General features: G+C 42.4%; 1 protein-coding gene across 1 annotated transcript in view; it reads right to left on the reverse strand.

The window, feature by feature from the left end:
- Nucleotides 1-6,302: 6,302 nt before the first annotated feature.
- The window catches only part of LOC148454933 (uncharacterized), a 68,929-nt gene continuing 58,295 nt past the window's right edge, over nucleotides 6,303-16,936 (reverse strand). Inside the window, exon 5 of the mRNA XM_088460062.1 lies at nucleotides 6,303-9,464. Within this exon, the coding sequence (XP_088316188.1) occupies nucleotides 8,114-9,334 (1,221 nt within the window). The 5' untranslated portion in view covers nucleotides 9,335-9,464 and the 3' untranslated portion in view covers nucleotides 6,303-8,113. The remainder of the gene's footprint in view (nucleotides 9,465-16,936) is intronic.

Here is a 16,936-nt window from a genome sequence, read left to right on the forward strand (position 1 = left end):
ACATTAACCAATGCATGTATTGGAGTTTGTACATAATGGACTTTTATCTCACCTGGGGGCCTATTCATCAAATAATAAATGGCCCGGTAACCATGCGGAAATGCTAGTTACCGAGCCATTCATCCTCAGTGGTCCGATAGGACCCCCTTGGTATCCATCTTCAGATGGCACTTGTTCTCGTAGTCCCGCTCCTTCCTATGGAGCTCTGGGGATGCAAAGAGGGATCAGAGTGGATCCTTCCGCCGCCTCACTACCTCCCCAGCAGCTGTGCGCATACGTGACCCGAGGTCCCTCTTGCGTAGCCGGGATGACGGGGAGCAGGTAAGTAACGCAGCAACATCTGTAGCTGCGATACTAACCGAGGGGACAGCTGCTTTTTGGAGCAGTTGCCCACTCACTGGAGCAATGATGAATTGTTCCGGTGTCCGGAGGCCATACGATGATAAATAGGCCCCATGGTGAGCTCAGTTTGTGCTAAGAATGACCTTTCTCCTTTGCATATTACACAATTCCTATTAGCTGACTGCAGTTATCAACATCAGCTAACTGGTCCAGCAGCATACTCCCTGTCAGAGCACTGGTGCTTTAAGAGGTGCTTCTAACTGACGCAGACCTAAACGTTATAATGCCACTAGTATTAAATCGTGCAGAGCAGAATATTGTTTTTGTCATAGAAGAGGCAGTGTTGGAGTGGTGTCATTTATTTTGGCAAAGTGTTCTAAAATGTCACAAAGAATATATAAAACATCTGGAAACATATAATACAAAATAAAACAAATCTCCACCCCACGTGCCCATTGACATTGCCATATATTTCCACATGCCACTCTGACCATAATCAATAAGATGTTCCCAATCACTTTTTTTTTCTAGTTAATCAGTTTTTTAATAGTAAGACTCATTCACTAGTCACAGGCTTCAGATACTCATCTAACAGGGTCCTCTGTCCTCAGATTATGTATGTGCCAGGCTTATGCTGGGTGGCTCAGATTTGTGCCCTACATATTCATGAGCTGCCACCTTCCTCCCAATGTACGGCCAGTGTTAACATACTGAGCATGCCCAAGGGAAGATTGGCAATGTGACATCAGCCAAACATGACAAACACCAAATTTCTACAGCCACTGTCACCTTTTGTATGTATATCTGTGCTGCACAGGATCACTGTTCTGAATTACATCAATGTGAATGAGAACTTCCGGAATGGTGTTCCTGATGAAAAATATCACTGCCTAACCCTGATACGGTTACTGAGCATGGCCACACACATGGAGCTGAGCTGTGAAGTGGACAGGAACTGTTAATAACACTAGGCCTAATTCAGACTTGTACGTGAATGCCATCGCATCTGCTATCCCGTACGCAACTGCTGTGCAAAAATATGCAAATGTTGCAGATGCTGAGGGATATATTGAGATTTCCAATTATGACTTTGCAAATCCACGCAACGGTTGCAAATCCAAATCTGACTTTTGAGTAACCCTATGGTCGCACTGAATGGGCGTGTGTATTGAGACGCTGGAGCCACTATCACTGCATACAGGATAACAGACGCAGACTGTGACATGCCCCGCAAATGGTCGCGACACACCTGCGTTTTATGCCGCCACTACCAGTTACCTCCCACAAACGCTCCCTGACTGTCACACTGCGAGTAAATAGTCACTGCGAGGGACAATGGTCACGTACCTTGCCGCATGCGCCGTGCGACTTAGATGCATGCGCAGATTACCTATACTAGCACAACTGCATAAATATCAGAATAGCGTACATTTCTGAAGCAGACCCACTGTTCATCATATGCAAAATCCTTTATTCACGGGATCACATGGATCCCCCTGCAAGAGTGTTCTGAGAAGACCCAGGTTAGCACTCATAGGCCCATATTCAATTAGGGATGTACTTTTGCTCTACATCGGAAATTTTCTGGGGATAAAGTATCGGACAAGTGCCCGCTTTGTTCAATTTGGAGCCGGCGAAAACAGGAGCCTGCGGAAAGGTAAGTATCGTAAAAAATAGGGGAATTTTCAGGAATAATCCTGGGACCCCCCTAATGATGTCCAGACATGGGGGATCACTGTGGGTACCCCCGTTTAGCCCTGCAGAATGTGTTCTGCATTTTGAAATTAGCCACGGCAGATGTTTTTTTCCAACATTAAAGAAGTGATGCAGAAGAGCACTTAGGTTTTTGTTTTTTTTTAAAAAGTGGTCCCATCAAATTTGAGGTACATGAAAATGGGTACTAGCATATTTTTAAGTCCCTAAACTTAAAAATGCACCTGCCGCTAATAGCCTATTCTAGAAAACACCTGCTGCATACTTACAGAATACCGCTGAACCTATTGCGCTATTTTTAAACACTGTTCCCCATTTTTATTTTTTTGTACTCCAAAATTAAAAGAAATTTTTTGGGGTGTCCCTATTTTTTTTAAAAAAAACTTTTTTTTTACAGTTTGATTTTAGGGGCTAATCCCAGGAGTGCAGGCAATTTTTTTTTTTTTAAGCCTGCACCCCTAAACCCCAATTTTGCACTTTTTTTCACCATGTAAAACATGGTGAAAACTTATCCCTATTTTTTTTTCAAAGACTTTTCGAACCGGCGAAAAGTCTTTGAAATTGAATACGGGGATAATTGAAATAGGCGAAAATGATGTCATTGGTGACAAATTTTCGCAGCCTAATTGAATACCCCCCATAGAGATAAAAAAAAAAAAAAAAACAGACAATTAAAAACATGATTTTTTTTCAGTTTCAGCTGAAGCTGGTAGTTCAGCTCCAATTTCAATTTATTAATAGTTTAAATCAAATATAATTTCACTATAGCCCCTTGTACCCTCCCTCCCCCACCCTTTCTCGTTGTTGATTAATCTGGCCTGTCTATATAAAAAAAAATTAAAAATTGGAAAACATTTTTTTCAGAATTTTATACCCTACACGTTTTCCTAAACTACAGTATCTCTAAGATGGTGAGGTGCCTTAACTGTATAAAAATATATTTTTACTAACTTTGCCTAAATTGTCCAAATAAAATTATATTTATTTATTTTATTTTCCAACTGAAAACCCTACTTGCCATGAAAAAAAGATCCCATCTCTCTCACAAGACAAGACATTGGATTTTTAATCTAGAAATCCTTTATCTAGAAAGGCAACATAAAAAAAAAAGACAGAAAAAAAAAAGGAAATAGGTGTGACCACAACCACCTGCATTCGTAATTGCGCATCTGTGGATACATGGGACATATTTTTCTTACTCTGCTTTCTCCATTTCCGAGCATGTACCTGCACCTGAAAAAGCCCATTCAACTCAATAGGATTGTGCACACAAAAAATAGGGGTGTGAATAAATAGTATAAGTGGTATGGGTTAGTATATATGTGTAACATCTATGAACAAAGTGTGAATGAGATTGGTACAGTCCTTTCCTGACAGTGAGATCCGAATATGTTTATTATAAGTAAACAGTTTTATTACAGCAGAATCAATATAGATATATGTACATATGTACGTGTTTTGTTTTGAAGAGAAAAAAAAAGAATATATAAGATCATACTAGTTTTTGTCATCTTTATAGAGAACATAAACCTGTTTAAATCTGCTTAATTTACTACCTGTCCAGGGGGCTACATCACGGGGTGAGAAGCTGGCTTCAGGGTGCAAGCTTCTACAAGGGCAGGCAGACTGGGGGTCATTTTATAATGGTCTACCACTAAAAGCAGGGAGATATGAGTTAGGAAGATGGCTGAATATTACATAATTGGCATGTATATCATACATTAAAACAGGAACACACCCTAAATCAGAGTTATATATTACTCCACTTTTTTTCAATTACATCACTGTGTAGAAACTGAAACAGATATGTGTTATACAGTAGCAAAATGTGTAAAGAACCCAGAACTGGGATAACACGATGGCAGAAACAATCCCCTCTACTTCAGAATAACACACTATTAACAGCTTTATTACAACCAGTTCTTCAACATACAAAGATATGATATAGTGACTTAACAGTAAGACAATTAAGAAAAAGAAAAAAAAGCTTCTGACCATTATTTCCGCAGTGCTAAAAATGTGCCCTTCAACAGTGGAATCAAACAACCCCACCTTCTATGTCAATGTCTAATGAAAAGCTATGTCACATAATTAAAATATACTGGTTGGAAGCAGCTTTGCACAAAGATCAAAGAGTTGAACACTTTTCACAATATGGAAAATACTCTCTGAAACAAATTCAAAACCAAAACCTGTCTTCATACAATAGACTGGTCGGTTTCTTACTGGAGATCTGCAAAACTTACCATTCCAAACTTCTAATTTGGATGATGCTTGAATACCTATAATGACCTCTAAATCTAAACATATTCTTTATATTGAGAAATAAATGTTTTTAATGCAATTCATGATAATACACCTTGTATTATTGACACTGATTTTCTAGACTTTAAAATAGCATTTCTTATGATAATCATGTTAGAATTATATTGCTAATAAATACATTTTATAGAAAAAAATGACAAAAATGTTTGCTGTAATCTAATTCAAGTTACAGTAAAACCAATATGCAGTAACTGTCTTGAATACGGTAGGCTGTCAAATGGCAGAATGTTTCTATACACAATATAAACAGGAATACACTGTGCAGCTAGTATATGGCAAACAGAGCCTGACAGCTACTCTAGATAAATCCCCTACACATGGCCACCACACTGTACTTTGTAAATAGATATATGAACCTAGAATAGGCTTCTCTTCTCATTTGCTTATCCGAAGTTATGCAGCAGGTGACAGGTGTGGTAAAGGTGTAGCCGGATGTAACAAAGGAGGATATAACCGAAGGGCATAGACTGGAGACCCATTATTATCATGAAACAGCTTGGCTCTTTGTGCTGACTACATGGCAGATGTGATATAAACATAAAGGGGCCTATTTATCAAGCTTTTGTTTCATAAAATATGTAAAAACTGCAGTTTCTGCATAATTTTATGGTTTGTTGCTCTGTACTAATAGCACAATGCAGGAGATTTCACAGAAACTACTGTAGCACTGCAGACCTCAGTCCCCATTATTATCAATGGGTACTACGTTCTGACACCTACAGTATGTACCAAATCTTCAGATGGTGTAAATTCTGTAAGCCTATGGAGACTTACAAGCAGGAGAGAGATCTTCCTAGATTTCTCGCCGAATCCCTCCAGCCGGCAGCGCAGAATGGCAATGTGTGCATGAAAGTGAAAGACTTCTACAAAATAACAAGGCTATACATAACTCGCAGGGAGAGCGACTACCGCAACCGCTGTCCCTGCCAGTTTCCCTTAGTTCATAGTGGGGATATTTTCATTAATAATGAAAATATTTGCCGTGAAACGGATACTTAATAATCGCAGCAGTTCTGCATTTTTTAATACATAGGCCCCTAAAATTACCTTTCTCTTACAGGGAGGTGGGCCACAAACCCAATCATTTTAAACTATTTCCAACTAAAACAAATACAGTAATTTATAGAAATTATGGATTTTATTTTTCATCAGTCTCTCTGTAAGTCTGTATTTGTACGTGACATGCTTTGCATTCCTCTATTACTGAATATATGTGGCATTCTGGCCAAACACAGTATTTGTGAATCTTATATCAATATGTAGGGACACAAAGGGAAAAGGTCAGAAAGGCTTATAAAGTGTAGATTCCTGCATTGCACAAAGTATCTCTGTTTGTTTTCGAAACACATATTCATAGGTTAACAACAAGGTGGAGAGAACAAAGCAGACACCTGCCTGAGATGTAAATATGCAATTCTGTGTGTGTTCCAAAATAAAGTAAACTGGCTATTGTATTAATAATATACTGTATATCCAATTCTGTGCAGGATGTATATACAGTATATGACACACCAGAGCTACAGGACCAGGGCAGAGCAATAACCAGTAACTAAGATTAACAGCAAATGTTACAAACCTGTGTAGAAAACCTTTCGCTCAGCAAACTGAATGCAACACACTTGTGTCAACTATGGAATGTGCAAAATTAAATAACAAAAGCAATGGTAACAGTGAAAAGTTTAACTATTCAGAATACCAATAATGTGTTCAAACTGCTTTCACAAAAAGCTATTGCTATGAGCTACTGCACACTCCTCATCCAATACTATAGATTGAATTGTACAGTATACACATGGGGAATAAATGTATACACATTGCACATGTGCATCTATATATTTAGCATTTGTGGTCCCCTGAGAGATAAAACAATCATTTGAGATAAAACAATCATTTCAGATGTGTTTTATTTTGAGTTACACGGATCTTGAAATACGTTATCGCAGAGATGTAAACTAGCTAAGTATAAGCACTGCACATTTTGGAGTGGATGGAGATGATTGCCACGGACACTTCTATATGCTAGATCAGGGGTTCCCTACCACGGTCTTCAAGGCACACTAACAGTCCAGGTTTTAAGGATAGCCATAGTTGAGCACAGGTGACTTAATTAGTACCCTAGTTATTTTAATTTAACCATCTGTGCTTAAGCATGGATAACACTAAAACTAGGACTATTAGTGTGCCTTGAGGACCGAAGTTGGTAATCACTGTAGATGTGTGTAATTCAAAATAAGAGTATGGAAACAGAAGTGTATAGAAGCGTCTCTATTCATACACGAACCAGGTATCTTTATTTTCAACTATACATCAGGTTCATTACCTGTATATAAGAAAGCATTGACTTATGCCATAGAAAAATGTTCTCACTTCATACAACTTTATTAGTTTCACTTTCAAGTGAGTTTATATTAGCATCAATAAAAACACATTAACAATTCAAATACACTTATCATATTGTTGGAGGCAGCTTGAGTAACAAATATAAAGGTGGATTAGCCACCACTAAAATCAACTAGAAAGCCAGAAGTCAGAAAACACAAACACCAGCTCCTGGCAGCTCACACTGTTGCAGGAAATAACTGTGGTCATGGGCTGCAAATGGAGCTGAAATATAAAACTGCTGCTATTTTAAATGCTACATTTTTCTCTGTCTTAATAATTTTGCTTTACTGTTTTGGCCTATTAAACAGTCACATATGGATGTGGCTAATATTTACCCAGTCATAGTTATATAGAATCAATGAGCTTCAGTGGATTAAAACAAAAACAAAGTAATGCTTGTTTGAGGAATGTAATTGACCTGAAAAGTTTTTCCTGCTAACTCTCACTGTGGTCGCTAGCTGCTGTAACGTGACTGTCTTTTCTACTTGTCTGATCTATACACTAAGCCAGGTTAATGACAGCATTAACAAATGAATATGACATCTCCTATACCATAACAACATTTAAACTCTGACTTCCTTTGACGTAAGCTATTTACTAACCTCATTACAAGTAAATGTCTTGTTATCTGCCAGTACCGAATGTCAATGTACCCAGCGATAATACGGCTCCTGATGGGAAGATTGGTGATCATGTCTAAACCATTTATATCTCTAATGGACTCATAAAACTTCTACCAGTACACATATTGCTCAGTGTTGCTGGCAGCTTTATCATAGAACCTTAATGTTAGTATCCTATACGGAAGCATGTAATCACATGCTAGATGGCATACACACATTCTCTGGTTTAGGATTTACATTTACCTGCCAAAAACAAGAAGCACATAATCATCACAGTAATAGAAAAACACATGTCATGAGTGTGTAATCCTGCTATTCCATTTATGTTCCACGACAAAAGTGCACATAGCTGCTTCCCAAAGCTGCAGTACATTGAAATGCAAAAAAAAATTGTCGTGGAAATAGTCTTTTCTGCTATATGCTGAAATGTTTCAAGTGCACCTTGTACACAGTATACCAGTGCAAAGTCACAATAAAATATATACATTTACTTATCAATCAGTGCGTAGTACACACCTTGTAAACAAAATTAAAACCATTTGCAAATGACAGGCCTCAGCAGTCCATTCTAGTTCCAGTCTTCGCCTGCTTCTTCATAACTTTAACCTATCGACTGGTATCTTTTGCTGCAATCATCTGACTGGTGATTGGTCCTTTTGCCGAATGGTCCAACTGACTTTTTGGTAAGAGGTATTGCTGTTCTGTCGTGACTGAGCTTATCTAACTCTTCAGACTATTTGTGTTTTTTTTTTGTCACTTTCAGCATTAGCTGCTGGCACAGTGTACAAAGCTTTACTGGCAGTGCCCTGGGACATCTGCTTGTTCCCTTTTGTTGCACTTTGCATGGAAGAGTCACCTTTAGCAGTAAGAGCGCTATGTGCGATTGATGTTTCACCAATGTGTACACCTCTGTTGTCCAATGCTGGATCCATCCCCTGGTTACTGTTCTTTAACATATGAAAAGGATTGGTTCCTCTCCCTTCATATGGTTGCTTTGACCTGTCAGCTAAGTGCTGGTGGTACTTTAATGGTGTCGCTGAGACTGGCGCACCCTTGGCTTGGCCTGGCACACGAGGCAGGTGTTTCCCACCACATATTTGTGTATTTGTGCTGGTAGTATTTTCCTTTGTGGTTTTACTTTGGACGTCTATGTATTTTTTCACCAAGTGCTTGTCACCATTTTTATGTGGTATATACGAATGTGCAGGGGCTATACCTTCCATTGTGTCCATCACCACAGGCCTACGTTGACGTGGAATATCCGGTATAGATTTTCCATCCTTGTCATGGATAGCTAAATCTTCAGTGTGCCTCTTTTCCTTGTCTACCTTGATCCATGCTTTAGAATCACAACTAATAAGTTCAGTAGATGCTCGGATTAGTTGTGGTTTTTCCTGTGACTTTATGTGACTGTGCTGCATGGCAGTAAGAGAAGATGTGAAGACATCAGAGTCCAGATCCCCTCCGCTGACGTCATCCCCATGCCAGTTATATAACATGATTTTCTCAGGGACAGGAGATGCAGATGAAGAAACAGAAGAGTAAACTGTGGATACTGAATATAAATGGACTGGATCATTATTATCTGCTGCAAAGTCAATGAATCCTACTTCAAGATTGGAAGGTAAGGTCACATTTGAAGCTGGTTTCAAGAGAGATACGTCCTCACTGGATGCTGCCATCTTTTTTTCTCCAAAGTCAGTTTTATCTGCGTAGTATTTGTTTTTCACCCATATACTGCTCATGCAGAAAAACAGGAGGGCAAAAAAATAAAGAATACATCCTCCTCCCAAAATCCCGAGTCCAACAGTTCCAAAAGGATTCAGATAGCCAATGGTAAGTAGCACGATGGATGCACTAAGCAATGAAATTGAGACAATGGCAATAATCCCTATGGAGAGGTACTGCATTTGGATCCCGGTGTTTTTTCCGTCTTCTGCAGGTGCCATGAGTACAGTAAGTTGATCTGTCCTCTCACTGTAAAAAACCTGTTATACGGTTACTTTATACACTAACCCAGCCAACAACTTGAATCACAGTCTATTTCCCTGCTGTCTCCTCCTCCAGTATGTAAATAGTCTGAAACAAAAAGCAAGATGGTCAGTACATGCAGAACAAGAAAAACAACTTTGTGTGATCTACACCTTTCACTGAAAACGACATTCTTTATTGCTCACTGTTTATACTATCTATCTATCTATCTATCTATCTATCTATCTATCTATCTATCTATCTATCTATCTATCTATCTATCTATCTATCTATCTATCTATCGGGCCTGTTCATCATAACTAAACTTTCTATGGCGGTAATCAGGTTTAGAACTTGCATGGAGTTCTACCTAATTACTGGAGGAATTCATCATTCCTCCTCCCTATAACTATCTATTCCGAAAAGCTGTCATTTTTGCGATGACAGCTTTTCGGGAAATAGAGATTATCCCTATCTACTCTAACTTATCGCATCTGTAGGCAGTGCTGCGCATGCGCTGTTACATCTGTAAAGCCAGCGCATGCGCAGCACTGCCTACAGATGCGGTAAGTTTGTGTACCCCCTCCTAATTTTCGGGATTTGATGAATACCATCATTTCCATATCCCCATACTAATGTATGGGGGGTGTGGAAATTAACGCAGGGGGACTTAGCAAGGAGATATCAGTGTTATCTCCTGTGCTAAGTGTGTTCATGAATACTAAAATAGCGTTAATTAAGGAAAATGTCCTTAAAAACTTTATTTTAGTGTGGATGAATAGGCCCCTATGTCCTCATACATTGTGGCTTCAATTGCGACAAACAGTCCACGCTCAGGTCTGGGCGACTTGACTGCATCAAGCGTCTTAATCGCTCAAAATGTGTGTCTTATTCACACATATAAAACATCTGGAAGTGACAAGACTACATTGCTAGTTTACCCTGATATATCTGATGTGTGACACTCTCACATCTGTGTGCGAATGAGCCTGAATCTGTATATGATGCTACAATGCAGCAGCCGTGGCTTTTTCTCACACCAAGTTACGTTGTACTTCACCTGCGAATTTGATTGTTTTAAAAACTAATTACTGTGTAGTTAAAGTCGCCTCCCAATCTCTCTAGTACACTCTGAGTGGTGTTTTGATGCGTCTGCAGTGCGAATACGACCAAAATGTCAAAAAGAAGCTACACTACACCACTCAGCGCGGCTCACTCACACTGAGCGGCTCGCTTCGTATGGCATATTGAGGCTAGGTATATGAGGCCACATCTGTATAACTACATATCTTCGATCTGAAACCTGATTTTAGCGAGAATTGGCTTTCTTAATATGTATTGAATTGTAATATCCACAATCAACAAATATCTATCTAGATAATCTACCAGAGGCATCAAAAGTGGGTCACATACAGATTTTTATGCTGGGCATACATTGGGTGAGATGCAGGAAGGGGAGAAATGCGGTCAAGCCCCCAAAATGTGGGTTTGACCACATTTCTCATATGCACCAAGTCTTGTTTGTGGTGGGTAACGCCATCTTCCTGATGACGTTACCCATAGAAGCCTATGGGGTTCTCTGGGCAGAGTGCTGACAGAGGGATCCTTCCCAGCACACCCCGCGGCGCGTGTCCTTCTGTGCATGCACAGAAGGACTCTGGAGGGGCTCCTGGGTCATAAACATGGAAATCCCTCCATCGCAAAGGGCCGCAAAGCGGTCCTTTGAAGTGATCGTCATGCATACCGTCGTTACCAACGCCGGCAGGAATACGAAGACCGGCGGAATGCATCGCATCCCGAGTGCAGTGCGTCATGCTTACAACGGATTGTCAGATAAAGTATCTGTCAGACCGCCACACATCTTATATGACATGTCTGAAATCATCAGACATCGTAGCCATACTCGGAGATAGTTTTCACAGTATATGGCTACACGATATCTGTGCTCCTCCCCCTGGAGAGGAAAAATTGTCCCGTTCCTGCCCGGTGAAGAAACAGGGTAAATGTGGGGTGGTCAGCTGCTGCAGCGCATACACTGCCAGATGTGGCCGACCGATAATTGGATTAGTCTGGCATGTTGGTATATTTCTCATGCCTAACAGTCTGATCATCGCTGATTGATCGAGGTCATACACTATGCTTTTATCGTCCAGATCCACCGATAATTGGTGGATCTAGCTGAAAATTGCTTGGAAATTTTTAAGAAATCTCCTCCAAAACCCTGGTTTATAAAATTAAGAGATAATTAAATAAAGTAAATAGATTGTGAAAACATCAATTTTAATAACATTTTAGAAAAAAAAAAGATTAATAGTCCCCATAGACTCAAAAGAGTCAATTTCTAATCATTTACATTATGTGAGTCTCCTATTTAGACCAAGGCTCCCATTGATTCTATTTTTTATTAAGTTTATTACTTAACTTGAGGGTGGGGGCATTCGGATTACCGGAAATCTTGGGTGGATCCTGATTCCAAAGAAAAACAGCCGCTGTTTGCAGTGCTGCCGTGTCACTAACTTATTCATTGGTGTGCTCAGGCCAGGGGCGTATCTATAATGGGTGCAGGGTGTGCGAGGAACACGGGCCCCTGGGTCCGGGGGGGCCCCGCACCGCACACCTTGCACCCATATTACTTACCTCTCCGAAGTCCCACATCGGCGCGGGGGTCTGGCGCTGTAAAACGACTGGAAAATGGCCGCGGTCCGTCGTTTGCGCATGCGCAGTACATAGAAAATGGCCGTCGTGGCCATTTTCCCGGTGACCTGTGCATACACTATAGACTCTGGGCACACTCTAGTGCCCAGAGTCCATAACTCCGGCGCTGGCCGCGCACGGCTCAGCGCACTGCCGGCACCGGGCGGAAAGGAAGGGGCACGTGTCGGAGACTGCACACGGGCCCCCTCCTAGAAACGCCCCTGGCTCAGGCTGTCAGCTATGATTCACTGAGCACAGACCGCAGTCTTCAGGTGTGATACGGCCACCTATGCGCGGCAGTATCACAGCCTTCTTTTACGAAGTTTAGTCCTACAGGGCTTCCGTAGCCCTGCAGGACATACAGTAGCAGATGAATATGCGGCAGACGAATGCGGCAGTATCAACCACTGGACCTCAGGGCTGTTACTGCGAAGGAGGCGGCCGGGACACAAGTGTGCTGAGTGCGGGGGTCAGGGGAGATGGAGCTGTTAGACACAGCTGAGACAGGCGGCCGGCAGTACTGCAGTGAAGGAACCGAACGCACCGCTGCTGATATACACAGCAGCGGGTGGACCAGCAAATAGAAATTTGTTACGGCCCTGGGTGGTTGGCCGAACGCAGGCGTGCCAGTGAGTTTGAATGCTGTTGCCTGGGCAAGCATACTGTAAATTATCCACTGCAATGCCCTACGCAGCCTGAGGCCGGATAGCGTGCATGGAAGTGAGCAATTTCTGAGTAAGGCGAGAGCTTGTTCAAGTGTGTGGGAGGCTGTGATGGTACTCTATTGTACTGATGTTTTTGCAGACTTGCTAAACATTAAGGGGTCTATTTACTAAGCAGTGTTAGGAGACAGAATGAAAAGTAATAAGAAAGTTATAAGGTGCCAGCCAATCAGCTCCCAACTGTCATTTTTCAAACACAGCCTGTGAGCTTATTGGCTGGCACCTTATCACTTTCTTATCACTTTTAACTCTGGGCCTGATTCAGAGCCGGATGCTCTGAACGAGCGCCCGCTTTGAATCAGGGCGTGTTTTTTTTTGCGAGGCGGCCTCTTGGATGCTCGTATAGCTGTGGGTTACCACCCACAGCTTATGCGAGCGTCCATGATGATGGTCGCGATGGTCAAGACCATCGGGCTTGCGACGAGACCTTGCGGTAGGGTCTCGTCTGCCGCAAGCCCTGGAGTGATTTTGGCTCTATCAGAGCCAAAATCACTCCCACTGACATCACTAGTGATGTCAGTGGGGCCGGACCCAGATAGTAGGCGTTCCCATGGGAACGTCTCCGTCTGGGCAGCCACGCCCCCGGCACGCCCACCAAAGGGGGCGTGCTGTCAATCACCATCGACAGCACGCCCCCTTTGGTGCGAGACCCATAACGACGGCTACCCCGTCGTTATTCGGGTCTCGCGCATGCGCATGATGGAGGCGCCTCCGTCGTGCGCATGCGCATTTGGGAAACATCGACCCGCTTGCGAGCGCTCAGCGCTAGCGAGCGGGTCTGAATGAGACCCTCTGTCTCCTAACATTGCTTAGTAAATAGACCCCTAAGGATGTGTGTAAGGTAATGTAGGCGTCCTTATGTAGTGCTGCAGCGGGATTGCGATCACAATGGATTAGCATACTATCGCAATGAGACAGTGCGTAATCGCTATTGCATTCTCCATTGCGTTCTGTAGTGAATCAGGCCCTGAATCAGCAGGATTCTGTGGGCCCATTTTATTTCTGCTTATTACAATCACATAATAGGATTGGTGACTTATATATAAAGGGGAGGATTTAAATTTAAAATGGCCTTATACATATTGAAATTTACCTCATGTTATAGGCATAGCCAAAATGTGTTAGTAGTATCTGCCATACAATATAGATAGTATGTTATTGAGCAGCATACAATACAGAGAGTATCCTAGTACTGCGTTATTGGACTAATTCAGAGATGTGCGCACCATCTCTAACTCGATGGTTAGCGCACATCTCCGATTGCGGCGGTCTGCACAGGTGCAAGATCCATACTGCGCATGTGCAGTACAGGTCCTTCGTGTTTGTACACAGAGTAGAAGCAGACTGTCAGTGATTTGCTGCCATATCAGGGCAAGGAGGGGCAGCGACAGCCTCAGTTTCCCCAAACGGAGGCGTGTCAGTGCCACTGGGGGGTGGGAAGAGGCCAGGATCTCCATCAGCTGAGAGATTTCCTGGCTTTCTTTTGAGCAACTGTGTTTGCCGGCTTGAGTGACCCCATGCCCCCAAGCCGGCAGAGGATCATGCAGATGTTCTGATGCTGGGTCCATGGATGCAGCTCGGAACTGATGCCTCCTGCTGCATTAATATAATAATACCATGGTAGCAACTGCGATAGCAATACAGTTGGACTTTGAATCACCCCTAAAATATAAAGAGCATCCTAGTGACTGCAAAATAATACAGAGAACATCCTACAGTAGTGCAGTAGTTCCCAAACTCGGTCCTCAAGGCACCCTAATGGTCCAGGTTTTAAGTATACCCATGCTTAAGCACAGGAGACTTAGGACCTGATTCAGACTCGGACGCTAAGCTGCGATCGCTCGCTATGGCCGATAGTGACCCATCTGCGCATGCGTATGTGTCGCAGTGCGCGAGACAGTCACTACAATCGGGAACCGTGCGCTCGTAGTACACAGACAGAGCACTGCTTTGAATGACAGAATGTGCAGTTTGTGGGTGGTAACAGGGGAAGGTCTATGAAAACGGGGGTGTGGATGTGTGAACGCAGGCGTGTCTGTGTGTTCTAACGGCGTTTCATGGGCGTGCATAATTAGCATGAAGGCGTCATCGTACACGTCACCTGGTTGTATTTCAGCCTGCAGTGATTGCAGTGCTTGCGGCAGGGTAGGGTCTACCTTAAGGGCTACGAGCAGCTCAGATGGCTCTCGATGTTACTGATATTACATACACTTCCTGGAGATGACGTGTGCTGCAAGGAAAAAGGGGCGTCTTTAGACTGGCGTGCGTTCACTCTGCCGTCGCTCTCTAAGACATAGAGGGCGTCCTTAAGACTTCACAAGCAATCACGGAATTTGCATACTCTGCCCCTGATGGCTGTGAAAGTGTGCTGCTTTGTGTCCTGTTTGTCAGTTTGATTATACGATCTTTGCACGTAGCATATATATCCTGAAAATCTGGACTGTTAGGGTTCCTTGAGGATCAAGTTTGGGAAACCCTGTCTTAGTGGTAGTCATACAATGTACAGAGCATCTTGCAATATAATACAGAGAGTATTCTAGTGACCATCACACCATACATAGTGCATCATAATTACTGCAATATTAAACAGAGAACATTCTAGTGATTGTAATATAATAAGCAACACATTTTAATTACTGTAATATAATACAGAAGGGCATCCTAGTGATCAACATACAATACAGAGAGAATACTGGAAACTGTAAAATAGTATATAGAGCATTGCAGTGATTGCAATATTATAATCAGGGCATTCTAGAGACTCTAATATAATAAACAGAGCATTCTAGTAAATGCAATATGATACAGAGAACATCTTAGTGACCACTGTAAAATACAGAGAGCATCCTAGTGTCTGCAATATGAAAAAAAAGCATCTTGGTAACCACCTTACAATACAGAGAGCATTCTATTAACCACCATACTGTGCAAACAGGTACCATGTGGCTGCCAGACAATACAGAGATCCTAGTGTGGCACATACAATATAGAGAACATTCTACACTGAGGTGCTAAAATGGTATAGCAGTATATAAAGATAATGGTAGTGGCGTCACCATACTGTGACGTCTTGGCAATGCCCAGACCCGCATCATTTGTAATCTGGCATCTTATGAGTCAGTATGAACACCGGCTAATGCTGCTCATGGAGAGGCAACGTGAATTGTCGAATTTCAAAGAGGGCATGGTAGTGGATGCGCGACTAATAGGACATTCCATTTCCGATGTTGTGCGGACATTCAACATTCCACAATCTGCTATGTAATGTGTGTATTAAGAATACCTCATGAAGGCATTACCACCCACTGCAGAGCGCGCAGTGGCAGACCACGGGTGCTTAACGATTGTGACCAGCAGCATCTGACCAGAATTGTCCATGGTAACAGACAAGCGACACTGGCTCAAATCACATCCACATTTAATGCAGGAGAAACCAGACGCATATCGAGCAGGTCAGTGCAGTGTTCTTTATTTCATGGCATATGGGAGCAGAAGACCCACCAGAGTGCCCCTGTTAACACTATAACACAGGACACAGCAGCTCACCTGGGCTCGTGACGTTGCCAATTTGGGACTTGGTCCCAATGATTATAATTTATTGCTAGTTATTGCGGCAATTGGAGGACTGGTAACATGTGGCGTGATCCAATGAGTCACGATTCCAGTTGATTCAGGCTGATGGTAAAGTTCGTGTGTGGCACAGACCCCATAGACCCCAGTTGTGAACAAGGTTGGTTCAGTAATATGTGTTCACGTGGCATGGATTGGGCTCTGCCTGAACACATCATTGAACGGTAACCACTGTGTTGCATTGCTTGATGACCATTTGCAACCCTTCTTGGTGTAATCAGTCCCAAGTTGTGTGGAATTGATTTGAGGAGCATTCACACCAATGATGTGGTTACCACATTCGACCCGTCATGAACCCAATCAACCATTTATGGAACATGGTGGAGAGGTCCATTCACACCCAAGATCCTGCACCTACAAATATCAGGGAGCTGTGGGAAGCTATCCAGACAGCATGGGTCAACATTTCTTCAGAGGTCTTCTGTCCATTTGTGCAATAGATGCCATATCGAGATGCTGCACTTCGCCGAGCTAGAGGGGCTCCTACACTATACTAGGCATCTATCCCATGACTTTTGGCACTTCAGTATAGAT

This window comes from Taudactylus pleione, unplaced genomic scaffold, assembly GCF_031769625.1.
Source record: "Taudactylus pleione unplaced genomic scaffold, aTauple2 ptg000967l, whole genome shotgun sequence".
NCBI lineage: Eukaryota > Metazoa > Chordata > Amphibia > Anura > Myobatrachidae > Taudactylus > Taudactylus pleione.